The sequence below is a fragment of the Alternaria viburni genome (genome assembly GCF_023758015.1).
Source record: "Alternaria viburni strain BMP 2772 chromosome Unknown scaffold_10, whole genome shotgun sequence".
NCBI lineage: Eukaryota > Fungi > Ascomycota > Dothideomycetes > Pleosporales > Pleosporaceae > Alternaria > Alternaria viburni.
Genome location: NW_026055779.1, coordinates 755650 through 781677, shown reverse-complemented (window position 1 = coordinate 781677; position 26028 = coordinate 755650). Strand labels below are relative to the sequence as shown.

General features: G+C 53.2%; 9 protein-coding genes across 9 annotated transcripts; 6 read left to right on the top strand and 3 right to left on the bottom strand.

Moving 5' to 3' along the window:
• Positions 1-441: 441 nt before the first annotated feature.
• ALT4 (FAD-linked oxidoreductase alt4) lies at positions 442-2085 on the bottom strand (the record flags this gene model as incomplete). Its single annotated transcript, XM_049354405.1, has 4 exons — positions 442-709; positions 764-1161; positions 1209-1558; positions 1650-2085. 4 exons carry the CDS (start codon positions 2083-2085, stop codon positions 442-444), a joined length of 1452 nt encoding a protein of 483 aa, XP_049211270.1.
• Positions 2086-2879: 794 nt separating this feature from the next.
• Positions 2880-4576, top strand: ALT3 (Cytochrome P450 monooxygenase alt3; the record flags this gene model as incomplete). The annotated part of the gene is made up of 4 exons (XM_049354404.1): positions 2880-2975; positions 3031-3413; positions 3469-3837; positions 3895-4576. The coding sequence occupies 4 exons, from the start codon at positions 2880-2882 to the stop codon at positions 4574-4576; spliced, it is 1530 nt and encodes a 509-aa protein (XP_049211269.1).
• A 349-nt stretch (positions 4577-4925) lies between these two features.
• Positions 4926-6545, top strand: ALT2 (alanine transaminase alt2; the record flags this gene model as incomplete). Its single annotated transcript, XM_049354403.1, has 1 exon — positions 4926-6545. One exon carries the CDS (start codon positions 4926-4928, stop codon positions 6543-6545), a length of 1620 nt encoding a protein of 539 aa, XP_049211268.1.
• Positions 6546-7147: 602 nt separating this feature from the next.
• Positions 7148-8810, top strand: ALT1 (alanine transaminase; the record flags this gene model as incomplete). Its single annotated transcript, XM_049354402.1, has 4 exons — positions 7148-7183; positions 7239-8360; positions 8419-8591; positions 8654-8810. The coding sequence occupies 4 exons, from the start codon at positions 7148-7150 to the stop codon at positions 8808-8810; spliced, it is 1488 nt and encodes a 495-aa protein (XP_049211267.1).
• A 647-nt stretch (positions 8811-9457) lies between these two features.
• J4E79_005523 (uncharacterized protein) lies at positions 9458-10409 on the top strand (the record flags this gene model as incomplete). Its single annotated transcript, XM_049354401.1, has 2 exons — positions 9458-9533; positions 9604-10409. The coding sequence occupies 2 exons, from the start codon at positions 9458-9460 to the stop codon at positions 10407-10409; spliced, it is 882 nt and encodes a 293-aa protein (XP_049211266.1).
• Positions 10410-11539: 1130 nt separating this feature from the next.
• J4E79_005522 (uncharacterized protein) lies at positions 11540-13792 on the top strand (the record flags this gene model as incomplete). The annotated part of the gene is made up of 5 exons (XM_049354400.1): positions 11540-11780; positions 11837-11946; positions 12003-12353; positions 12403-13190; positions 13255-13792. The coding sequence occupies 5 exons, from the start codon at positions 11540-11542 to the stop codon at positions 13790-13792; spliced, it is 2028 nt and encodes a 675-aa protein (XP_049211265.1).
• Positions 13793-15918: 2126 nt separating this feature from the next.
• J4E79_005521 (uncharacterized protein) lies at positions 15919-16999 on the bottom strand (the record flags this gene model as incomplete). Its single annotated transcript, XM_049354399.1, has 2 exons — positions 15919-16843; positions 16896-16999. The coding sequence occupies 2 exons, from the start codon at positions 16997-16999 to the stop codon at positions 15919-15921; spliced, it is 1029 nt and encodes a 342-aa protein (XP_049211264.1).
• Positions 17000-21705: 4706 nt separating this feature from the next.
• Positions 21706-22253, bottom strand: J4E79_005520 (uncharacterized protein; the record flags this gene model as incomplete). The annotated part of the gene is made up of 3 exons (XM_049354398.1): positions 21706-21741; positions 21792-22127; positions 22203-22253. 3 exons carry the CDS (start codon positions 22251-22253, stop codon positions 21706-21708), a joined length of 423 nt encoding a protein of 140 aa, XP_049211263.1.
• Positions 22254-23762: 1509 nt separating this feature from the next.
• Positions 23763-24526, top strand: J4E79_005519 (uncharacterized protein; the record flags this gene model as incomplete). Its single annotated transcript, XM_049354397.1, has 2 exons — positions 23763-24236; positions 24293-24526. 2 exons carry the CDS (start codon positions 23763-23765, stop codon positions 24524-24526), a joined length of 708 nt encoding a protein of 235 aa, XP_049211262.1.
• Between the last annotated feature and the right edge of the window lie 1502 nt (positions 24527-26028).

Below are 26028 nucleotides of genomic sequence, written 5' to 3'. Positions count from 1 at the left end.
TCCCCAAGACTTTTTCGACCCACCGAAGGCCCTTATATTCGGAGAATTATTAGCTTCGGCCTCAGACGTTTCCCCAGATCGTACTGCTGTTGTCCTCGCTTCGAAGTCCAGCGTGGGTCACGATGCGCCAGAGTACCCACTCCCTACTGCGCCCACGATTTGGCCAGATTTCGGAGTTCTAGCAACATCTATAGGCCACTCTTCATGCCCACGTGTACGCACGCGGCCTTTTACTGTTCGGCAGGGAGTTGGCATCGTATCTGCTAAGCTATCGAATATCTCAAAACGCTCAGAGGTACACCAAGGGTGTCGCCGCCATGTCCAAAGGCCCGCGCGTAAGCGCAGGCAGGATCATGTTGCTTAATACGGTTTTCATCAAACAAAATCGTGGGTAAGCTATGTCTGCATTGGATGCTGCTCCAAATATCTACAGTAGGTACCTCATGACTCAACGAGTGGTTGGTACCATCGAAACGCATTGTCAGGGTCATATCTCTGCTTGAGAAGCCGTAGCCTTTCCAACCTCCAGGGCTCGTAGCCGTACAGTGCTTCGGGCGGGTCTTTCAAGGTCGCCGTGCCATTACCATAGCTCACATACTGTTGCAAACGGCCGTATCCAGACGCCTCGACGAAGCGTTGCTTCCAGTAGTTGAGATGGTCCTCGAAAACCTTGCGGTCTTCCAGTCGCTTTGGTGTCGCATTCAGCATACTACATCCCATAAGTCAGAACTTGCTTCGTATAGAACCAATGCGGTACACTCACAGGAAATGATTCGAACCTCCGCGCCACGGAAAGGCTGTCGCATCGTCGGGAATCTCGCGAACACGCTGGTCAGGCAGGCATTCGAACATGGCACTGAACCAGCCGCGGTTCTCCCACTCCTCACTCATGGCTTTGACACTCTCAAAGAACTCGCGTGTCGTCTTGAGGTCAAACTTATCGACACAGGCTGCGCCCATCATCTTATAGGGGCCTCGGAGCCAGACTTCGGGATTGCAAAAGAGCTTGTTTATCTCTTTGTAGGTGGTGAACGGTAGCTCTGGCCATGACACGGACTTCCGCCCGGTGATCAAGACTGGGCCCAGGGACTCGAAGCGCTGCACATAGGGGTCTGCACCCGCAGCTGGACCGGACCAGACTAGGTTGACGAGAATGATGTGCTGGGCCTTGTTAGCAGCGTGGATACCTTACTCGTTAAGCGACCTACCTTGCGACCGCTGCTCTGGCGCAACCATAGGACGAAGATTGCCAAGTCAGCGGGCATAGTCTCGTAGACGCTATTCAGCGTCTCGAATACCGCATCGCACTGATCCAATGTATACTCCAGATCCCAAGTATGGTGTATGCCTCCGTGCGGCTGCGGATAGACCTGAAACGTGACCTCGACTGCGATACCAAAGTTATGGCCTGCGCCACGAATGGCCCAAAACAGATCCGGATGCGAGTCCTGAGATGCAAGAACCAGACTTCCGTCGGCGAGTACGAGTTTACAAGAGACCATATTGTCGTTTAGAAAGCCATATTTGCCTTGCAAACGGCCTAGGCCTGCACCAAACGCTACACCGACGACACCAGTCGTAGGACACGATCCCACATCTGCCAGCTTTGTAAGTACTTTGGCTGCCACTGGAGGCTTTGTTACACTTACTGACTTCCATACCCAAATCATGCACGAAGCGCACGAACTCATCAGTGATCGCTCCACCACCAGCGGTAACATGCCGTTTCTCAGCATCCCATCGCATGTGGTTGAGTGGGCGCATGTTGATGCATATGCCGTTCTTAAAATGTCTCATCGTGGTAGTGACTGCATGGTGGCCACCACGGGGTGTGAATGGAATACCCTTCTCCCGCGCATATTTGACGACCTCGACTACATCGTTCTCACAACCTGGCTCGACGACAGCGAGGTATGTTGGGCGCTCGTACTGAGTGAAGCGAAGGTTGCCCTTGTCGAAGTCTGTCTTGTCCTCGTCGAACGGTAGATGGATGCGCGCTTCGCTGGAAAGCTTCTGTTGAAGCTCGGCACGGATTGTCTTTGCCGATGAGGCAAGTACGTCGTCGGAGCCATGTTGATTATCCATGTTTTTTGGTGATACAGATGTCACCACGTGGACTGGCGATACCAAAGAGAGACGTCAAGACCGAAAAGAGATGGTGTTTCGTACAACGAGATGCTCAGATACCCACAGACAACCAGCTCGTCATCACAGCCCATCTCTTGGACACATTGACAGGCCAGCAACCCAGCGATACCGCGTGCTGGAGACTACGCAAGAGGAACTGGCATTCTTCCAAATCAACAGGGGTGTAGAAATGCTCCACCTTACACTGTATCGCCGTGTAGTAATCACGAGTCATATTTCTCCGTACTCGTGGTCAAGCTTCCACCATTCACCCCAAACACGTGGCCCAGCTGCACATAATTCTTTGCGCACCGTTGTCACACCCATGTATCCCGCCAGTATCCACAATTGCATGCGCACAGCCGACCATCTGCAAGCCATTTCGGAGAGAGGATCGGCCCGACAACCAAGGGCCGAATGAAAGTCCGGGTCACCTGAGCTCACCTTCGTATCTTCACCGCGGAAAACTTCAGTCTCTCTAAACACCAACTGTAGCAGGGCGTGCGTAATGGAGGGGATGCAATTGGCTACTTCTGGTCTGCACCATTGGTCGGCGAGTGCGACGTTTGGCGATAGTAGGGGAGTTGGAGGTTTTTGCCAGATGCCGCATGGATCGAATACGTCGGGATAGATGCCTCCGGCAGTTTGAGCGTTCAACGAGGTGATGAGCTGGAGAAGACTGAGCTGTCTATCTCCCGGCTCTCGAACCGCTGGCTCTGAGTTTCGTCACAGTCTGGCAACTTCACAAGATCATGGCCGCTGCTTTCATACCAGATAGCCTGTGGCAACAATTACGCCAAGCGCCATCGCTGACATTGCGAAACATCACCACCGGTATCTTCGTGCTCGTGAGTTTACGCAAATCCTGATTTGGCTTCTGCGTCAGCTCACGAAGATTATCAGATCCTGCTTCACGTCTTCTCCAAGGTCGTGTACAATCTCTACCTCAGTCCTCTGGCTGGTTATCCGGGCCCGAAGCTCTGGGCCATCTCTCGTCTACCATGGAATCGCGCAAACATGAAGGGTCGAATCAGCTGGAAGATCCGCGAGCTCCACGACCAATACGGCCCTGTTGTGCGCATCGCTCCTGACGAGCTCTCTTACACGACTTCGGGGGCGTGGAAGAAGATATACGGACAGCGAAACCCTGAGTTCGTGAAGGCTCTTGACGGTAGAGGTATCGCGCCTGCGAGTATAGGTGGCCAACGTAGCTTGATGACTGAGCATCAAGATCGACACTTGAGGTTGAGAAGAGCTATCGATCCGGCTTTTAGTCAGAGGGCGCTGTGAGTCTATCCGACGAAATGCAGGCATGCTATGACAATACTGATTTCATGCCAGCCGCGAACAAGAGAGTTACTTTCAAGACCACTCGGATAACCTCGTCCAAAAGCTGAAGGAACGAAGCAAAGACGGACCCGTCGACATGACTACATGGTACAACCTCGTCGCATTCGATATCGTATCCGACCTGGCTTTCGGCGAACCGTCAGGCTGCGTCAACAACCCCGAGCAACCGTGGATCCAAGCGATTCTCGCTCGCGCAAAGGCTATCGTTTGGTTCCAGCTTGCCGTGCAGTACGGCTTCATGGGTCTACTCAACTGGATGACGCCTAAATACGTCACCGAGTCAAGGAAGAAGCACATCGCGATGACAGAAGCCAAGTTGAAGGCGCGTGTCGAAGCCAAGAACCCTGGGAAGGATTTCATGTGAGCTCGATCGACTCATTACCCAGCCGAAACACTACTGACTCAGTGTCTGATCAGGTCTTACATCCTCGAAAACGACGAGAAGCTCAACCACCTTGAACTGGTCATGCTCTCCTCCAACTTCATCGTAGCTGGCAGCGGTACATCGGCAGGCGGTATGTCCGGCCTGACATATCTTCTCCTGCGCAACCCAGATAAACTCGAGAAGCTCAAGCAAGAGATACGTGGCTTGTTCAAAAGCCGCGCAGACATGACCCTCCAAGCTGTGACCAGCTGCAAGTACCTGCGCGCTTGCCTCAACGAGGGCATGCGTCTCTACCCACCAACTCCGGGCTCACTACCACGCTTCGTCCCTGGAAAGGGCGAAATGATCGAGGGCAAATGGGTTCCTGGTGGTTATGCCGTTGCTGTCAATCAGTTGGCAGCCGGACACTCGGAGCGTAACTTCAGGAAGGCTCGTGAGTTCCATCCGGAACGATGGCTAGATGACGCACCGGAAGAGTTCAAGGACGATGACCGTTCTGCTGTCCAGCCGTTTTCGTACGGTCAGAGGGCTTGTATCGGACGATCTATGGCTTATGCTGAGATGTCGCTTACGATGGCGAAATTGGTACGGGTCTTTGATTGGGAACTTCATGATCCTGGTAACGACTGGTGGAATAAGCAGGGCACTTACTTGGTGTGGGAAAAGCTGCCTTTGATGGTCAAGCTGACGCCTGTGTCTGACCTGGATGGGTAGCGGCAGTCGAAGATGAAGCCGTGCAGGTGATGTCGATGTATCTGCCTTGCATGTAGTGATGTAGATAGCGAGGTATCGAGAATACGGCCGCGATGTGATCATGATCGCACATGCACTGTGAGCGCAATGACTCGCTCCCGGTCATTCCCACAAGCAATGCCAAGCGGGCGGTTTCCAGCTCAAAATCCAGAAACTCGACTGGATACCCATCCCCTGCTTAGTGCTATGCACGTGGGTCAAAGATGGTACGTTAGGATGAATAGCTCGGTACCCAAGTAGCATACTTAAGCTGAAGGTGGCGCACTTCTAGAGCAACGCAGCTTCGAATACAGAAGCACCAACACCAAAGATGCAAGCACACCTCCTCATCATAGGGGCTAGCTTGCTTCTCCTCATTCACCTGACCAACACGCTCGTTATAAAGCCCCTCCGCAACTACCTCAAAAGCCGCCACCTAGGATGCGGTCCCGTCCCCGTCGAGCCCTACCACCTCCCCTTCGGCATCGACACCATCCGCCGCAGCCTCCTCGCCGACCGCGAGCAACGCACCCCCGATTTCGTCTTCTCGCGCTTCACGGCCATGAACCGGTACACATGGGCTATATCCCTGCTCGGCACCACCAACCTCATCACCGCCGAGCCACGCAACATCCAAGCCCTACTCGCCACGCAATTCGACGACTTCATCATGGGCACAGCGCGGCGTACGAATTTGAAGAGGGCGCTCGGGCGCAGTATCTTTGCTGTTGATGGGGTGGCTTGGCATCGGGCGAGGGAGACTATGCGGCCGCTTTTTAGTAGGGAGAATGTTTCTAGGCTGGAGGTGTTGGAGGGGCATGTGGGGAGTTTGTTAAGAGTCATTGAGGGGAAAGAAGGGGGATTGAGGGTGGACGACGAAGGGAGGGCGTGGTCCGCGCCGGTCAGTTTGGCGGCCTTGTTACCGAAGCTGACGATGGATTCGGCGACGGAGTTTTTCCTGGGGATGAGTACGGGGTCACTCCATAAGTTGCTTGAAGAGCAGCGACAGGAGAAGGAAGGCGACGAGAATGATGTAGAAGACAGCTTCGACCACGCATTCGAGCGCATGCTGTCCATCCTCGGAACCAGAATGCGCCTCCGAAGCTTCTATTGGCTCTACGGCAACACCGAACTAAACAAATGCATCAACACACTCCACACCTTCGTCGACCGCGCCATCGACGCCGCAGACCAAGCGAGAAAACAAGGTTCCTCGTCTCTCCGCTACGACTTCCTCGAAACACTGCGATCGCGCTGTTCTGACCGCGCCGAAGTCCGCGAGCAAGTTCTCGGTCTGCTAGCCGCAGGTCGAGATACGACAGCATCACTCACATCATGGGTTTTCTACTGCTTAGTGAGGAACCCACAGGCATACAAAAAGCTGCGAGAAGTCATTCTCGCGGAATTCGGGTCTTACTCGAGTACCATCGTTGGCCAGAGTATCACGTTCGAGAAGCTCAAGAGCTGCTCTTATCTACAGCATGTTCTGAGCGAAACATTACGCCTCCACTCCGTCGTCCCCTTCAACTCCCGCTGCGCCATCCGCGACACCACCCTTCCCACCGGCGGTGGCCCCTCAGGTACCCTCCCCATCTTCGTTCCCGCCGGCACAGAAGTAAACTTCAGCACGCACGTCATGCAACGCCGGAAAGACCTCTGGGGCGAAGACGCCGATGAATTCGTACCCGAACGTTGGGAGAAGAGGAGACCGGGATCAACGTGGCAGTACGTCCCGTTCAATGGGGGGCCGCGCATTTGTATTGGGCAGCAATTTGCTCTTACGGAGGCGGGGTATGTGATTGTGAGAATGATGCAGAGGTATGATGTTATTGAAGGACTGGACGTGGATTTGGAGAGGGATTGGCATAATTTTACCGTGGTGTGCAGTCCGGGGAGTCCTTTGGAGAGGGAGAAGGCGGTTTTGTGTAGATTGAGGGTTGCTGTTGAGTAGATACTGGTGCATTGTTCTAGTTAGCTGACTCGACTGTGGCTCAATTCTTGGATGGTGGTGGCAGTGAGAGTGTAGTCACGTGCCGTCACTCTAAATCTTGAAAGCAGCCGCTCATGACAGAATATACGCTGAGCCCTCGTTCTTTCCTCTTCCATCAACACCGCCCTCGTAACGATGTCATGCAGCTCCCGAGTCAGTACAACTACCAGCGGCGACTAGGCCTCACTAACGAGCCCGGACCGAATGCGGGATCGAAGTATTAGTATCGCCGAGAGCAGGTGCCGCGTGGGGTTACAATATCGAGGACTACCAGTGGAGTCGCATTCGAGATCAGACGCTCACAGTAAGTCGATCAACCACGTGGGTATGCATTTTCTCCCATTGGCTCGTCGACTACTGCATCTACGACAGTGGCGACGACACCAGAACTACCCTACGAACGACAGAGAATCAGCAATTGAGGTGGAAGTGATTGGCTCGCTTTACTTACGAGAAAGAAGATATGTGTCGATGTCACTACCTTGAACTTGTGGCCATGAAGCTCAGTGTCTGAGACTTGAGCAGAAGAACCAGAACGAGCGAACACCAAGCTCAACGCCGAGATGTTATTCACTATAACCCTTCTCATCTTCCTGAGTGTACGTTAGCACCTCTGACACCGTTGGTGGGCTTCTATATCCTGACCGCGCACAGCCTATACTCTACTTCCTCCTCCGCTCCCTCTACTACCTCTTTTTCCACCCCCTCTCACGCTTCCCAGGCCCAAAACTCTGGGCCATCTCCCGCCTCCCCTGGCACTATGTCAACCTCCGCGGCGACCTCGCATGGCGCATCCGCGACATGCACATCTACTACAACAGCCCCGTGATACGCATCGCACCCGACGAGCTATCCTACACCAGCAGCACAGCCTTGAAGAAGATCGACGGCTCGCCCCCACCACGCGAATTTCTAAAGTGTCTGGATGGCCGTGGAATCGCTCCTGCGGTCGTGAACGGTCGTCGTAGTATCGTTACCGAGACGCCTGAGCGCCATGCCGTACTACGGCGTGCGCTTCAGCCAGCGTTTAGTGAACGCGCTTTGCGGGATCAAGAAGATTTCTTTCGGGACCACACTGATCGGCTTGTTGCTCAGTTACGGAAACCGCAATATCATGCTGTAGAGCAGAATATCCTCCGTTGGTTCAGCCTGTTGAGTTTCGACATCATGAGCGACCTGGCCTTTGGACAACCAGCCGGCTGTCTCGACCGCGCCGATGAGCCCTGGCTTGACGTTATTGGGTCGCGCGTCAAAAGCATTGTTTGGTATCAACTCGCTACGTACTACCATATCGAGTGGATACTCAAATGGACGGCACCCAAAGCGGCCATGGAGGCGCGGAAGCGGCATCAAACACTCACCCTCCAAAAGGTACAGCGACGGATTGATGAGGAGCGCGCTGGCACCCGAAAAGGGAAGAGACGGGATTTCATGAGCTACATCCTTGGTAACGAGAGTGAGAATTTGAGTAACATGGATCTTTTTGGTATGGCGAGCGCGTTGATTGTGGCGGGCAGTAACACGACTACCTATACGATGAGCGCATTTGTATTCTTCGTTTGTGGGCATTCGGACGCTTATAAGAAGGTCATTGCCGAGGTGCGGGGTAGGTTTGCGAGCGAAGAGGAGATTACCATGGTTGCTGCTGGTGAGCTGGTTTACTTGAAGGCCTGCATCGAGGAGTCGATGCGTGTATCGCCGCCTACGCCATCAGCTTTGCCGCGCTGGGTTCCAGAGGGTGGAGAGGAGATAGATGGAAAATGGGTACCGGGAGGTGTAAGTATTTGTTCGCGTCTCGGCCGTGGCGAGTTTGTACTGACTAGTCGACCAACAGACAGCTGTAGGCGTGCACAATCTCTCAGCCTGTCACGCTCCATGGAACTGGCATCGGCCTCTTGACTTTATCCCAGAGAGGTGGCTGCAGACGAAAGATGGGGAGTTTGCTCGTGATGACCGAGGTGCATCTCGTCCTTTCTCCTATGGTAGACATGATTGCATTGGACAAACGTAAGATCTCTCTTTCCCTTTTCGGTATCGGTGGAACGATTGCTGACTTCATGGTTTTCCAGTATGGCTATGAATGAGATGAGACTGGCTTTGGCTAAGCTCTTCTGGAACTTTGACATCTCTCTCAGCCCAAACAGTGAGAAGTGGTGGATCACACAAAAGTCGTATTTGGTCTGGGAGAAGAAGCCGCTCATGGTCTCCATCAGGCCGAAGCGGTAGTCAGAACTTGATTGAGCATCTGTTGTATCAGCACGTAAATCTATAAGGCTATGCATACCGGCAGCGTCAGAACAGTGTACAGAACGCTTGCGTAGGCCTCATGACGGCCAAGTACGCCCTGTACGGTGAATACGGTGAATACGGGTGATGATGTGTGTGCGTGTATCAGATCCGGATATCGTTGATTTACCTCATGTGATTCGACAGCAGAAAGCCTGTCTTTTCGATAACATTCTTACCAAGCCAGGATGTTGGTAGCGCGTGTTCCGTTGTACTCTTGGAGTGTAGACCAATTATGCGCGATGCGTTTGCAGTGGCACTTTACTCGGCCCGTTACACTTCGGCCCGAGCGTGTTGGAACTAGGATGGGGTCTACCGGTAGATCGTATTGATAGCAGTGGGCGCTCTTCGGCGCTCACATTTGAGTTAGACAGCGGCAAGTAAGATGACCACTCCTTTGACCACGTGGTAGGCGGTCCAGTAGATGAGTATGGAATGTTTACCACGGTCCACGGTGGGCAGCAAGTTGGGATAGTCACCTCTCTGCCGAGCTTACAATGGTCAAGAAATATCACCTTCTGTCCCACTCCCAACCATCTTCACTCGTCGGCCATTCTGCGTGATTGAGACCAGCTTTGGTCTAAGCCATGGCAACACCAACCTCCATTGCCGACCGCCCAAAGCGAGAGCTGAAGGTGCTTTCATTGGGGATGACGCGTACTGGTGGGTTCCTCCAACGTTTGCTTTTGCTATTGTTACAGCCGTCGGGAGAAGCTGACTGAAGCGAGCGTAGGGTCGGCCTCCATTACTCAAGCTCTCGAGATTCTCGGATATCAAGGCGTGCACCACGGCATCCAGGCCATTAGTTCCCCAATTGAGTGGGAGTTCTTCAGCAAAGCATGCGATGCCTTTTACCCTTCGCTGCCGACCTATACAGGCGCACCTTTCACACGCGCCGATTGGGACGTTATCTTTGGGCCTTATGAGGCCGTCACCGACATGAGCTCGTTCTTCGCGACGCAGCTCATAGAAGCCTATCCCGAGGCGAAGCTAATCTTGGTGGAACGTGATATCGACGAGTGGTACGACAGTATGGAGGCGGCCATCTTCAGCACGACATGGGGGCTTCGCGCTGATCTCGTGATCAACGTACTGGGACCACTGTACGGTCTCAATGGCGGCAAGACGATTCGCAAGATCATGCTGGGCTTCTATGGCGTGCGTAATGTGCATGAGATGCGGCGGGTTGCCAAGGATCGATATAGGAAACACTATGCAGAAATCCGTGCTGCGGTGCCTGCCGAGCGCTTGCTCGAGTTCCGCTTGGAGGATGGCTGGAAGCCGCTATGCGAGTTCCTCGAGAAAGAGGTGCCAGAGGAGCCATTCCCTGTCAAGAACAAGAGAGACGAGCATGTGAAGCGGGTAAGGCAGAAACAGGACATGTTTTTCAGACACGTTGCGACAAGGTTTGCCAAGAAGGCGATACCCTCCGCCCTGGGTGTCGGCGTTCTCGGTCTGGCTGTGTGGAAGAGCAGGTCTGGTGCGCGGTGGGCTGAGATACTGAGTACTTTCAGGGAGACTTTGGCAAAGGCCTGGTGACGGGTTCCGATGGTTGTGTCGGCGAAGCGGCTGATCGGCAGAGTGGGACAGGGGAACGGTCGCGAAGGTTCTCTTGAGCAAATCTCAAGCTATTCCGGAATGGAGCATCAAACAACGCACTATGGTGTTTTTCGCACTTCTTGCTTTCAAAGAGGCCAGTTTTACCTACAGGCGAGTCCTTTCACATGTGCAAGTATGGTGATTGGTTGTGCACGGTGGGCAGGGTGCTTTGATCCGTCCTTCTGCTAGGCAGCTATGAAGATTTGAAGCAGCGTGTTCACACCCGTGGCAAAAAGATTGAGGAAACGTTGCATATCGACCAAGGAGTCATCGAGGTGAATGGTGTTGGCGGTGCGGTGGAGCCGGTGTCTCGTGTAGATCGGTCTGCCTAGCGACTGGAAGACCACCGGAAGGACACCTGGAACTTGGGACAGACAACGAGGGCCGTGTCCGAGATTACCGACGCAGCGACTCAGACTGGCTGGGGTTCGCGCATGGAGGAAACGGCGATTTTGCAATTCAGATGCATTGATTCGCGACTTGGACGTTGAGATGGTAGAGCACCGAGGTTTGTAGATGTTCGCGTTCGCTTAGATGGAGGGGTAAATTGGCCTAGAGGCACGATAGCAGATAACGACGGAGCTGCGACTTCCCCATCATCGCCTGCACAAGAAGCTACTGTGGCCTATAGGTCTGCATAGCGCGGAGTCACACCTGCTACACGGGCGCAGTGAAACCACAGTGCTAGCGAACTACACGTGTCCTGTAGCCAGCTGCGTCAAACGCAGGTGAAATTGAGGCTGATGCGGGCGGTTGGGGCAAAGTGAACGGGCCATGGGCGAGGTGCGCGCTAGACCGTTTGCGGAGCAAGATCCTCGAGATCGCAAGGTGTTCTTTCGAAATACTTCCACGACGTGTCCATATAACAGTAGCCGCCCACCGCTACTTGCCCTCCCTCCTCCACTCACCTTGCAACTGCAACCACCGCAACTCGCCTTTTGTTTCTTTCCCAGCGATACCCGGAGAGCCCCGTCTACTCCACACATTGCGAGCTCCCAGAGAGTTACGCCCGCACTTGCACCTGGCATCTAGGCCATACCCCCAGTCTTGACGACTACACACACATCACAATGGCACGAAGCTCGCGGGGCGCCAACCAGCGCTCAACATGGTCCATTGCCTTCTACCTCCTCCTCGTCCTTGTCGGCGGTCTGATGCTGGCTAAGACAGCACACGCCCAGGACCAGGAGCCCATCAAGGAGGACGCCAATGGTGTCTCCGGCCCCGTCATCGGTATCGATCTGGGAACCACCTACTCTTGTGTCGGTATCATGAAGAACGGCAAGGTTGAGATCATCACCAACGACCAGGGTAAGTCTGCGTGCTCGACCATCTCACACACCCAAACTGACATGTGTCCTCTCCAGGTAACCGTATCACACCTTCTTGGGTAGCCTTCACCGATGACGAGCGTCTTGTCGGAGACGCCGCCAAGAACCAGTTCGCCTCCAACCCCGAACGCACCATCTTCGATATCGTACGTACACTCCCGTATACCCTTGTTGCAAGGCTGGCATACTGACTGTGGAGCAGAAACGTCTCATCGGTCTCAAGTACAAGGAGAAGTCTGTTCAGAATGACATCAAGCACTTCCCCTTCAAGGTCGTCAACAAGAGCGGTCAACCCAAGGTTTCCGTTGCGGTTCACGGCGAGGAGAAGACCTTCACCCCCGAGGAGGTCTCCGCCATGGTTCTGGGCAAGATGAAGGAGGTGGCCGAGAGCTACCTTGGCGAGCCTGTCAAGAACGCCGTCGTTACCGTTCCCGCCTACTTCAACGACGCTCAGCGTGCCGCCACCAAGGACGCCGGAACTATCGCTGGTCTCAATGTTCTCCGTGTTGTGAACGAGCCCACCGCTGCCGCTCTGGCTTACGGCCTCGACAAGGTAAGACATCAGCATCCTCCGTTGGAGCAACTCAGCTAACGCACCACAGACCGACCAGAAGGAACGCCAGGTTCTCGTCTACGATCTCGGTGGTGGTACTTTCGATGTTTCCATCCTCACTATCGAATCCGGCGTTTTTGAGGTCCTGTCTACCGCTGGTGACACTCATCTCGGTGGTGAAGATTTTGACAACCGTGTCATCAACTACTTCACCAAGAAGTACAACAAGGAGAACGACGTCGACATCACCAAGGACTCCAAGACCATGTCCAAGTTGAAGCGCGAGGTTGAGAAGGCCAAGCGTACTCTCTCTTCCCAGAAGACCACCAAGATCGAGATTGAGTCTTTCTTCAAGGGCAAGGACTTCTCCGAGACCCTCACCCGCGCCAAGTTCGAGGAGCTCAACAACGACCTCTTCAAGAAGACCCTTAAGCCCGTTGAACAGGTTCTCAAGGACGCCAAGATGAAGAAGAGCGAAATCGACGACATTGTTCTCGTTGGAGGTTCCACTCGTATTCCCAAGGTCCAGGCCATGCTTGAGGAGTACTTCGGAAAGAAGGCCCGCAAGGATGTCAACCCCGATGAGGCTGTCGCTTACGGCGCTGCTGTTCAGGGTGGTATTCTCACCGGTGACGCCGCCACCGGCGACGTCGTTCTCATGGATGTCAACCCTCTTACCCTCGGTATTGAAACCACTGGCGGTGTCATGACCACTCTTATCAAGCGTGGTACTATCATCCCCACCAAGAAGAGCCAGATCTTTTCCACCGCCGCCGACAACCAGCCCGTAGTCTTGATCCAGGTATTCGAAGGAGAGCGAGCCATGACAAAGGACAAGTAAGTATCTACCGCGCCATTGCATGTCCACTACAAAGATCGATTTGCTAACCTATGTCTGCAGCAACCAACTTGGAAAGTTCGAGCTTACCAACATCCCTCCCGCGCCCCGTGGTGTTCCCCAGATTGAGGTCACTTTCGAGCTTGATGCCAACGGTATCCTCAAGGTCGGCGCTATCGACAAGGGCACTGGTAAGGGTGAATCCATCACCATCACCAACGACAAGGGCCGTCTCAGCAAGGAAGACATTGAGCGCATGGTTGAGGAGGCTGAGAAGTACGCCGAGGAAGACAAGGCCAACCGCGAGCGCATTGAGTCCCGCAACAAGCTCGAGAACTACGCCTACAGCCTCAAGAACCAGGTCAACGACGACGAGGGTCTTGGTGGCAAGATCGAGGAGGAGGACAAGGAGTCTCTCCTCGAGGCCGTCAAGGAGACTCAGGACTGGCTCGAGAGCAACGCCGCCGAGGCCGCCGCTGAGGACTTTGACGAGCAGTTCCAGAAGCTGTCCGACGTCGCCTACCCCATCACCTCCAAGCTCTACGGCGCTGGCGGCCCCGGTGGTGACGATGAGATGCCCGATGACCACGACGAGTTGTAGATGGTTGACTGTAGAGTCGCCATATATGTTGCATCCTTCATGCCGTATTTTGGTTGCATTGGCACCTATGTATGAGTAGAAAAGCACTTTTCGCGATGGAGATATAGCTTGCTTAGACGCACTCAGATATATGCGCAGTTTGCTTTACCAGTCATGGGCGTATTCACATGGAATGGAATACTTATGAGATCACTTTGTCCTTCCAATGATGCTTGGTGTTGCTTGCAGTCGTGTCGCATGTTGCTGCGTACGTGGTACCAAGGCTATGCCCGACACATACCCTGCTACATCTCGTCACAAGTCTGTGGTCGACGAAAGGTGTGGACTGTACTGTATATCATGCAACTACCAGGCCAAAGACCGGAATGTGCTTCACCGTCATCAGTCGAGCGCGCGCCAAAACGTGTTTGTATGGGAAGTGTCTTTTCGTGGCCTCGTCCCTAGGGGTGGCCAGATGATGATACATAGCGTAGGAACATACACCACCCTAGAACATCTTTACTCATCAAGATCTAACCGTATGTATTCTACAAACTGCGACCCAAAATCTAGCCCGTGTCTTTCTGTTTGACAGCTGCATCTAGAAGGCTCCTTCCTCGAGGCTCTCGTATCGCATGTGCCGCTTTACCCAGCTTAGCCTACCAGGAGAAAGGTCCGGTGAGCTGGTGTACCAACGAAATCGAGGTTCTAGAGGAATGTTGAACATTCGATAGTGTCATGCCATGTTCTCGTATCGTTCGTGTACTTGAGTGAGGGGTTTCCCTTCCATGTTTTCCTTTTGCTAACGTGCATCGTGTCTTTGTTGCTCCTTCCTTACTCATAGTCTGCGTGTCGCGTGTGGAAAGAACATGCTCCAGGACTCTGCTGATGATCACGCCCATCAAATTACTCGATACTTGCTCTTCCTTTCTCTTTCGTTGTCACGCGGGGTTCTTTCGTTTGGTGCCGTGGTTGCGCTTTCCCCTTGCGAGCGTTCTTACACTCAACATCTTTCCAAACAGAACGCGGAGCGCCAGAGATGTATTTGGTTCATCTGCCGGGCTTACAGCAAGTTATTCACTCCAAGACAGTGCTGCGAGGTTTGGTTCTTTGGTCTGGGGGTTGCGCTTTCTTTCTACGCATATGGTGCGACTGCCCCATTTGACACCATGGCTGCCGCGCTCGAAACACTGTCGCCTGGTCGTTCCTACCTGTGATGGATATGTCTGGCCATCGCTCTTCGACTTTCGCTTGCCGTCGCTGGATCAATCCTACACCTCGCCTAGGGATGGTGAACACACGCGCTGCGGATAAACCTCTAGGGCTGGCTAACCACCGTGCCACCGTCACCAACAATGCGGCACCCAACCGAAGGCACGCGCGATACACACCAACAGACAGGTCGTTCGAAAACAGAATCGGGAGACGCGCGCAGAGTCGTCGCAGTCGATCGATCCACCGTCTGGTCGCTTCGTTAAGCCAGCGCTATATTCTAATAGCCCAACGATGCATCGAAGCTACGAACAGACTACGCGGCCTCTGATCACAGCGGCCTCCAAACCCTGGACCACGCAAGATTTGGATCGTGAAGCGATAATCGCTCCACTTGTGCAGCAATAACGGCTATACATACCTACCCCAGGCAATACGCTCCACAGCCGGAAATTTGCTTGCGAAGTCCTGGTTTCTGGCCCTGGTCTAGGAACGCAACAACCTTGGAGATAGCAGCAAACGTTATGTCTGAGCGTCAATATTGGAGAACCAGGATAGTCCCGAACGGGAACCACGCCGATCACAGCACGCAATTAGACGTGATGACGCGTGCAATATCGCGAGCTTCACGTTAGATGTCAATCAAGCAAGAAAGGTGATGTAGTTTTTATGGCTTTTGGAATTTGCGAGATACTAACAATAAACATTTACAAAATACACATAGACCGCTAAGAGCCGTGACGAGTAACGCGAATGGACCTGCGACCACTACCCAAAGTGAACGTGGGCATCTTGCCAGGCAACTAAGTCAAGATGACTGCCTAGGCAAGGAGACGTTCAGGTCGACAAGGTACAAAGGGGGAATATGGCGAAGAGTAATACACAAAATGACCCAAAGCGCAATCCAACTCCAAGCATGTTCATGTCGGAAGCGTTTAGGAGATGACAACCTTGACGGTCTCACCGTTCTGGCCCATGGAGCAACCACCACCGGTACCGGCCATGATTGGGTCGTAGCCACCACCGCCGCCACCGCTGGAGTTGCAGTTGAAGAGGTCGTAGTCGGAACCCTGCTCGCAGGTGTCCATGCCGTTCTTGCACTTGAAGACACAGGTGTTCATGTCGGAGACGCACTTGGAGCCCTTGGAGCTAATGCTGTCACCGTTCATGTTGATGTTACGCGAAACATCGAAGGCACCCGAGGCACCGAAGGTGACCTCCCACCAAGTGTTGTTGATTTGGAAGCCGTCATCCTTGTAGCCGGGGAAGACGGGGGCGCAAGCGGAGGGGACACCCTCCTTCCAGGAGAGCTCGAGGGACTTGCCAGCAGGGATCTTGACTGAGATGTCGGGCTGGTTGGCCTTGACGGACATGCCAGAGTAGCCGAGTGCCCTCCAGCAGAACAGGAGCATGTCTTGATCGGAACGGTCGTTGATGAACTCAGCCTTCCACTTGCTGTCACCGCCGACCCAGATACCATCCCACTGTGACTGCTTGTTCACTCCCTTCTTGCAACCGAGCTCCTCGACCCAGTCCTGGACATCGTCGAAGATGGAGCTGACGAGTCCACCGATAGCGTCACCAACGTTGTCCAAAGCGTCGCCGAGGTCACCAAGAGGGTCGTTAGACTCTGCAGAGGTAGCAGCTGGCTTGGCGCTGGTGGTAGTGGGCTCCTGCTTGGTGGAGGAAGGTGTGGGCTCGGCCTGAGTCTTGTAGTCGGCAACCTCAGCGACCTTGGGGGCAGCCGCGGGAGCAGGAGTGGGAGTAGGGGTGGCGAAGACGGAGCTCCAGTCGACATCGCTCAGATCGTATGCGACCTTGCTCCAGTCAACTTCGTTGGCAGCGCTGCGCTTGACCTCACTGCGAAGAGTTAGCATCCTGGTTTCGTTGTCGACTCGAAGGCATTACTTACGCTTGACGACGGGCGTGGAAGCTGGCGTGACGGTTGTGGAGGTTGGCAGCAGCAGCCTGACCAACGACGATGGTGCTCAGCACCGCGGCGGAAGAGTAACGCATCGTGAAGTTGCGTAAGGGTGATTGAGTGAGGTAAGCGCTAGGTATTTATACTGCGGACAGGTCGTAACGTCGTTCAACGGCGTGTCGTGATGCGCTGGTAGTGGTTGGTCAACGAGTAGTTGAGGTATGAGTAATGAGTGACTGGGTGAGCGAGAGCTAGCAGGCGCAAGACGGGCGTGAAAGAGTGAACGCGCGAATTTGCCTTTTCAAAAAGAGGGACAATGTGTGGATTATATGTTGGGGTGAAGGAGGAAAAGGGAAACAAGCGGCCAGGCACAAAGGTAAGTGGCCCTTCAGCCGGGCTGCCCCCATCTCATCTCCTGGGAGACAGAATTGGCCTAGCGCGCTGCGGACTATCCCCGTTACTAATTTAGTCAGGGCCAATTGCACCGGATGTTGCACCCCTGGATAGCGCGCGATCCTGACTTGGCTGGCGCTTCTCATTGGTGTGCCTGAGCCAGGCACAGTTGGCGCTCCAAGGTTTCAGCCGCTTTTGATCTCTCTTCGTCGCTTCATCGCCTGTCGCAGCCGCGTTCCCCTTGGCCAGACTCGCAAGCGGCAAGGAAGCAAAGAGTTGTCGCTCGACTTTCACAACGACAGTGCGCAATCCCAAGGCGCGGCACTCGACTCAGCACCCGCGGGCGACGTCGTGAAGGCCGCGCAATTGCGATCTACACAGTGTGGAACCCAAACAGCTGTGATTGGGGCAGCCGCCCGTGGATACTGACCCTCCAGATTCCAGAACGTTTTCCACACATCGGCGCCGCGTTGCCTGCGTGTTCCTGTCACACTCCGGCACGTGTTTTCACCCAACGAGTCTAGTCTCCGTCGCCCTGACGAGTCCACAACCTTCATCTATCACTGTCACTGCCGTGTGCAGACATAATGTACACTCCATTCAGCCGCGACAGTCTGTGAGCCGGACACGTCTTCCCCCTCGGCTATGCATGCGTAACTCTCCAACTCCGTCAGGGCATGCAGTCCTTCCGCAGGATCGTGACGCAACCGTCCACACGACGACTTTTTGCCTCGCCCATTTCCACATCTGCAGCCCACCTGCACCTAGGCAGGATTCTCTCCATTCACGGATCAGCAAGATGTGCCGATGCAACGTTTGTGGAGCCCCGGTGCCGTCAGCGGGACGATAAGGCTCTTTATCGCAACGTGGTAGCCGGTATATGCATGGTGAAAATCTGGAAGACTACCCACTGCTAGTACGGTGTACAGCGACACCGCCAGCCGTGACCAGAAAAGCCTCACACGACGTGGTGGGTCGCTGTTCGCTGGATCTTCCCTGTGACGCTCCTCCGAGCAGAAACGGACCGGTAAGCGAAAACCATGTGTACCTTCTGCTCACCGGCTGCTGGACCTTCTCTCATGGCCAGCGAGAGTAGTCTCATGGCCAGCGAGAGTAGTGACGCGGTCATTTTTGTGCTTCCATCATCTGTCTTGGTTCTTTCATGGTTGTGCTGCGTGTCGCCCTCGACATTGTACATCTGGTCGAGCAACCTGCCCTTGCACAGAGCAACAACACAGCCTCTATGCGCCAACTGAGACATTGCGAAACCAAGAGCTACACGGAAACACTACTGCATGCGGACACCTTCTGTTCCTGCCGCCGTTCTCTAGGCGACACACATGCTCTCTAGTTCATCCAGCCATACGATTACTATTATCTGCCGGACCGACAAGTCCTGCATTTGTCGCTCAAAACTTCCCATTGGCGGACATTACCAACACTACCATCATGATTTTTCACACGAACCAATCATACGAAAAGCGCAACGTCCTGCGGAGCCGGCGACGAAAAGCTCATGCAAGACGTTCGCAAGTGTTGCCCGCTTATCGATACCTACTCGGAGCCGGGTTGGTGTGACATCACTAGGTGTAAGACTACCAACAAGCGGATGTGTTCTAGACAACTACAGGTAATTTCGCTTGTGGGAGGGATTTGTGGTGCTGTGGAGCGGATTTACCAGTCATACCTCGAGGTTGTATGCTCGACTGGCTGCTAGATGATGGAAGAGTACTTCCTGGCAGAATCTTCTTTTTGCGACTACACATCCGTTGACAGGGTATAAGCGATCAGAGGTCATGGAACCGCGTGAGCGGGTGGAGATATCGGTCAGATCGGGCAGCAGGCATGCAACATGACGGACGTGGCATCTGGCTTCGAATCGAGGCGGAAGTGACCATATCGATCGTAGTGATGACTCAATCATGTCGCCATGAGGCGGAATGTTGGATTGTAGAACTCAGTGCCTGCCCTGCGCACTTGCGTTGAGTGCAAATATCGTCGTCCATAACAACAGCAACAACAATCTGCCATAGTAGCGGGGACCCATGTACACACCCCTCAGCACCAGCGGTTCCCCCTCACAGGCACCCCTCACCCAACAATCCCAAACACAATCTCGCTACCACGCAAAAACCAAATGGCACCAAGAACGCCCCAACGTTCTTCTTTCTAAGCCGCCGAAACAAGTTCAAAGCCACCGAACGTTTCTGAGTACGCGCGTGCTAGTCCGTCAGAAAAAGTCTGGATTGGCAGCGGGCGCGAAGTTGTGTTGGAGCGTGGTTCGGTCGGAGGACGAGTCGGCACCATTGCGCTGGTGCGGATGTGGTGCCTGTCGATCAAACGCGTTCTCGGTTGGTGCTGCGTGCGCAGCGCAGGAGATCAGGTTTGCCGATCAGAGTGCCGGGCGGGCGTGAAGAGTTCGCGGCACCAACAACACAACACAACACAACACAACACAACAGTCATGCTTGATATGATATCGACTATCTTATGCGCTGCATGCGACTGGTAATGTTGCTGTTGTGGAAAGTGTTGCGACATTTTGGCAGCGATGAGAAAGGCATCTGACATTTTCGACGGTGCTGAGGCACAGCCCACGGCGTCGCCAGGCAGACACGTTACCCTACCACGACGTTCATCTTGCTCGCAACACCTGTCAAGACATGTCATTCGGACAACTAACCCCATGCTACAGTTTCCGTTCACCTTAGTCACACGTGGCCAGTTGGTCAACAGACTCTAGAAGTTCTGACCTCTCAGTTCCCGCCCGTCGCGAGATGCGCAATGCCGAACTCGGTCCCCGAGCTATCCACACGTTCGCAGAAGCGCGCACACAGCGTGGCTGAAACCGATTACCTGCATCTACTCGTAGTGTACCACGCGAGAACAACACGCTCTTCGCTATCTTATCGTCCACGTTTCGCGCGGCGCGTCCCCGCCACTGGCACCGCCGTCACTAGTAGAAACAAAAGAGAAAGGGAATGTGAAACATGCATGTGAACATACATGCCAATTGTTCAGCTCATATACGGCCCCACTCGGACTTCTACCGTTCCTCGTATTCAGTGTCGCGAAAGCCTAGGCATGCAGATTGGACATCTCCCGGGCGCCGCGTGGCGTTGGGGGCCGCTGACAAGTCGAGTTTGTCGCTGGTGTATGCGACGGACAATGCGGCTAGGGAGGAAGTTGATGTTGTAGCGCTGCTCAGGGTCTGACCATATGAGTTTGGTGGTACACTTGCGCGGGTAACAGTACGCTTGAACAAGTTAGGAAGGAGTAGAGGCATGGACGGAGGTAGCTAGGTGTTAAAGGTATGATCGTTCGCTGTCAACCACGTAGGTCCCACATGGTATAGGGATAAGGGAGGAGGGTGTAAGATGGCGGTGAGGTAAGATCCGGCTGTTCTGTATCGTTTGCTGGGTTCAGGTATGTCGATGTACGTACAGGTAAGGCATGGATAGGCAAGAGTTTGCATTCCGTTCCTCTCTCCTGCTTTAAGGAGAGGGAAGATAGGTGATGTGATCAACGTGTACTGATAACGTACTATGTTTACTTGGAGATATACAAAGTACCTACCTGTCGACATATCCCCGCGGCTGCCTTTCACCATCCCTCCTCCATCTCGGTACCCGGCAAACCAAAACGCACATCTCCTTCACCGCGTTACTCCATACGTTCAACCGCGTACATCAACTCTCGTGGGAATACGTTGTTCACATCATTCATATCGAGCAAGTCTATTGACAGAAAGGTAGATCCTCTACCATCTCAACAGCCTCAACGTCCCTCACAACCACGCTCAACACGTTAATCAAGCATGTGACAGGAAGCTAACGCACATCTAGACGCTTAAACCCACAGAGTTTGCATATGCATCGGCATGAGCCGCTGCAAACTGTTACCCGGGTGTGCGGTAGCTACTGTATGACTTTTGCTTTTCCCGCGTATATGCTTTTTTCTTCCCACGAAAGCCGAGATACTGGTTCAACGGGTGTGTCAGATGTGATTTACGTGTTTCATGGTTTGTCTCTTCATACATATACGAAGAAGAAGACATACTCGAGATGGAGAGGCGATGGGGATGTGGTGGTGGTGTGGTGGTGGGATCCTGGTCTGATGTGAAACTGCACATCAGCGCTACTAATAAAATGCTTCGCCAGCTACTTCGGCATATGTTATATGCATAGCGGTAGGCGTGTGGCGAGTGAACACAAGCAGACATGAACGCATCTCAAAGGTATGTGCCAGGGAAGTGACAATTCATTGATAGTAGTTCATAAAACGAGTGTAGTGCCAAAAGATTGTACCCAAGAAGTAGAAGCTTTTGGCGAGTAGTCGATGAACATCGACCCTGTCACCATCTCAATAGCAACATCTTCCACATACCGCCGTAAGTACTGTCACTACTCTAACCCTGAGCCTCAGTGAGGATCAACTTCAAGTCCTACACGCATCCGTTAGCACAGCGCTCACTTCTCACGACCCACAACTTACACAGCCTCCGTCAGCAGGAGCGCACTGCGTCCCACCAATACTAGCCAACTGGCAGTTGGAAACCTCGAAACGATTGTAAATCTTGTCGCTCTTGCGGAATAGATCGATCGCAACGGAACCAGCCCCATTCTGTTCGTAGACCCAAGTTGCCTGGTAGTCGTCATCCAAGTCTTGAGTACCCCCGTTCTTCATATCGAAGTTTTGCTTGCATGTGCCAGCAAAATCCACTGTTCCGAATGCGCCCAGAGAATCTTGGTCGCCGACGATGAAGTTGCAGACGGGGATGCAGCAGCCTCCGGGGCAGCCACCGAAGGTACCGCCGTCGTCAAGGCTCACCTGAGCTTTGGTCTGAGGTCGACGTTAGTTTTGATTTGGCGCACTGGGAGAATATGAGGGAAAGGGGAGGTGTACCGTGGCGAGGAGGGCGATGAACGCCAGGCTGATAGATTTGATGGAATGCATGTTGATGGTCCTCCTGAGTCGGATGATTGTCGTTGATATTGTTGAGAATGTGAGTGGTGTTTGTTGGGAGGTTTGAAGGCCATACTTATGCCTTTTCTACCAAGTACCCATCGTCGATTGCTCACACTGGTACTGCAGTGACAGAGACCGACGAGCCACTCATGATCCCCGCAACCATCCCATACGTAAAGGTATTCCTAGGATTAGAGATATCGCAACCATCAGATATGTCGATCATTCATAAGTCTGTTTCTGAGCACGTCCCTGAGAGGCAGAACATGTTGTCCTTACTCTACTGTAACTGGTAGACGGTGAGTATGTATGGTAGTTTTAGGCTATATAACAGGGCGGTTGCTTATAGTATAACAGGGCGGTTGCTTATAGAAGTCTTGGTCTAGACAAGAGATCAATTGCCTATAGTAGTCTTGGACTAGACAAGTGGGTGATTGCTTACGTTGATCTCAGACAGAATAAGAGGGCGATTGCTTATAGTAGTCCTAAACCGGACAGCAAGGCGTTTGATGATGGTAATCTTTGGTTAGACAGTGGGACGATTGCTCATCGAGTCTTTGCACGTCGGTTAATATCGAATTCGTGTGTACTGGCAGACACAATACCTCCTCCCCCAATAGAAATACACCTGGGCAAGCTTAGATGGTCATAGCCAAAGCTGTTCATGACAAAGCCTGGTATACTTCACCACGTTCTGCACAGCGGATTGAATATGTCTCATTGCCATGTCATCCTCAGTGTCCTTCATGTCCTAGCTCTCCACTGCTGGGGGTCGCACTGATATCCTCCTCGCTCTGTTGTCTACTCACCTCCACCGCCTGGGACTGAGATGAGATATTCCCCGCTCTATCGATATCTCTTGTCCGTCAATCTATAATGTAGCGACAGCCTCCTCGCTAAGGTTGGTGTGCGCCGTTTGCGTCATTGTCGCATGTACGCGCTCACTCTCCGCACCACCGCGTTTGCTCTCACTTATTTCCCCGCAACAAACTCGCCTATGACTTCTGATATGTGTATTTATATTAATTAATTAAGCAGTATTCCATCACAACACGACTCCGAATGGCCTAATAATCCCTGGATGTGTACCTTGGGTTGACCTTGGTAATACCGTCGATAACAGCCATCTCGGTGAGTGAGTTCGATCCTCATAGTCTACCGCAGTGTTGTGATTATTTATTTTTGCTCTTTTTTGCTCACTTTGATGCCTTTCACTCGCCTTCACTCAAAATCAGAGATAGCGTCATTTTTGCTCCTACCTGATTCAGTCCTAGTGCGTGAGTATACGTTAATTGTAGTCGCAGTGAGTGTGGAAATTTGGCGTGAATATGAAGTGAATGTGAGCGTGAAGGGGAATTCACTACTTTCCTTCACTGCAGGACTTTTACGCACTGGAGCCTGGTCCATATAAAACTTTCTTCTAGTCGTAATTCTGCTTCCTCTAGCCACCCACATACAATCAAGCTATCATCACTTTAAAGCTTTTTTGTCTACATCATGTCTACATTCTCCGATCTCACCCGCAAAGAGAAGCGCGATATAATTCGCGGCGAGCCCTTCGACGGTGTACAAGTCACCATGGCACCCAAGAGCATTCGCGACCTCCTCGACACCCTCGCGAGCATCCCCAACAACAAGTTGGCGACTACGCACCCCGCCTCCGCGTCCCTCGCTCTCATCGACGACAACTGGGGCGTCGACATGACCTCCTTCCCTCCTCCTCCGCCTATGTACGGCGGCCGCACCTTCCGTCCCGCTGGCGACGCGGCGAGTTGGGACTTGCGCCTGTTGGCGACTCTGGCGGTTCTGTCGGAGTTTACGCAGGGCCAGGGCGACTACATGGGCGGCCAGATCAATTCGGCGGTAGAATTGAGGAACATCGACAAGAGGACGAAGAAGAATCTTGGTGTGGTGATTGCGGTGGATGTGGTGAGGGTGATTCGGGATCTGCTGCATCCTCTCAATGAAGATGTAAGTTTTCTTTGAAGCCATTTTGACGAATTGGGAACTATGCTAATCATGTCCAGGAGTACAAGGAAGGCGCCCTTCCGGCAAGGAAGCGGAAGGCCGGCTTCAACGACCGCCGCCAGTCCGAGCGGAAGAACACGAAGGCCACCGAGCAGGCCGTAGACACCGACATGCCGGTTGGGGGTGAGGCGATGGAGAGGGTGGAGAAGAAGTTGAGGAAGACAAGGCTTCCCGACAAGGCCGAGTCTGACTCCGAGGAGGAGATGTTGGCTCCTGGAGAGCGCATGGAGTAGATAGTTGCGGCGGGGTGAGTCCTTGTCGTTGTCTCGCATACTGATGACGCTGGACTTCGCGCTGTGAAAGGGCAGCCTGGCAGATACCAATACAGTACAGTACTACCATATCGACAGTCGCCGCCATGCTGTGATTGATTGACGAGGCAAAGTTTCTCAACGTCGATGAATCTCAAGTCTGTGGTATCCGGCATCTTAGTCCCTGGGCTCGTGATTGTATGATATACGCCACCGTGGTCCTTTTCGCAACTACTGATCCATGTCTTAATGCCCCCGATGTTGATTTCTTGGTGGAACAGGGAAAATCGGGACGCATTTGGAATTGGTTGAATTTCCACGAGTAACCAACCGGAAAGTATCTCCTCACCCTCGATTTTCTCGCCCATAATTCGTAACGTCCAATCACCATCGGATTTGCGGTAGTAGACAAAGCCGACCCATTCTCCTACATAGTTGGCTTATGTATGAATTCCGAACCTAAGCGCTATTTTTTGGCATGTAACACATCCAGCGTTCTCCTGGACATCGCGATTTTCCTACACGTACTCTCTGGGATGGGGTGTCTTCTTCTCTATCGCGTCTGCGACTGATTTGCAAAGTGCACACTGCACCATATCTCGATGGCGTGACAAATTTGTGCGATCTGGAGGGCGACCACGCGTATGAGACTCTTCGTGCAGATAATAAGGCCACCAGCCACTGTAGACCAATGCGGGGCTAGGACCCCTTGGACATACGGACGATGCTGAGTTGGAAGAGTATCAGCCTTTAGATGACCATTAGAGGAATAACTCGAGTAAAGATCAGATGAAAGCTTGAGGTTTCGATGAGTAGAACGTAGGTGAGTGCGGAGTATATGACAAGGCAGCTGCCACCTCATGCGCAGCATGATGACATCATGCTTGCTTATCTGCATTGCTCAAGCCTTGTGAGTATATTGATCAACAAAACAGAAGGTGTACTTCATGTGAGTAACTTGTTAAAAAGAACGTATGGGAAACATCAGAATAGGAGAACGGCATAGGCGGTCAATGGGCGAGCATTGACTAGATGGTGGTTGACAAACTTCGCGCTAAAGGACATCGCGATCGCCGGACCCGTGGACGCATCTGCACCCCAGATTCAGAGCCCACTTCTTTCATCGGGAATAACGGGGCATCAGTTCAATCCGATTTCACCTACAGCATTGCTACATATCCAAAATCACACTCATTCGATTACAAATTAACCACACTATCCCACCATTCCATGAAGATCCCCATCCCCCAGCCCCTCCCACGGAAATAACGCCTCCAGCCTTGACAGACGTCATGCCTAGCGCGCAACAGTCACGTCCCAAGCTCATGGCGCGGGCACCCTCCCCCTAATCCGGGAGATCTGACTAGCAGAATGAGGGGAAGTACGAGATCGGCTTCCAATGGCGTCGGCATCGCGATGAGGGATTATGCTGTGACGTCTTCTAGCATACGGGGTACACAGAGCCGAGGGCATGGCAAAGAGAC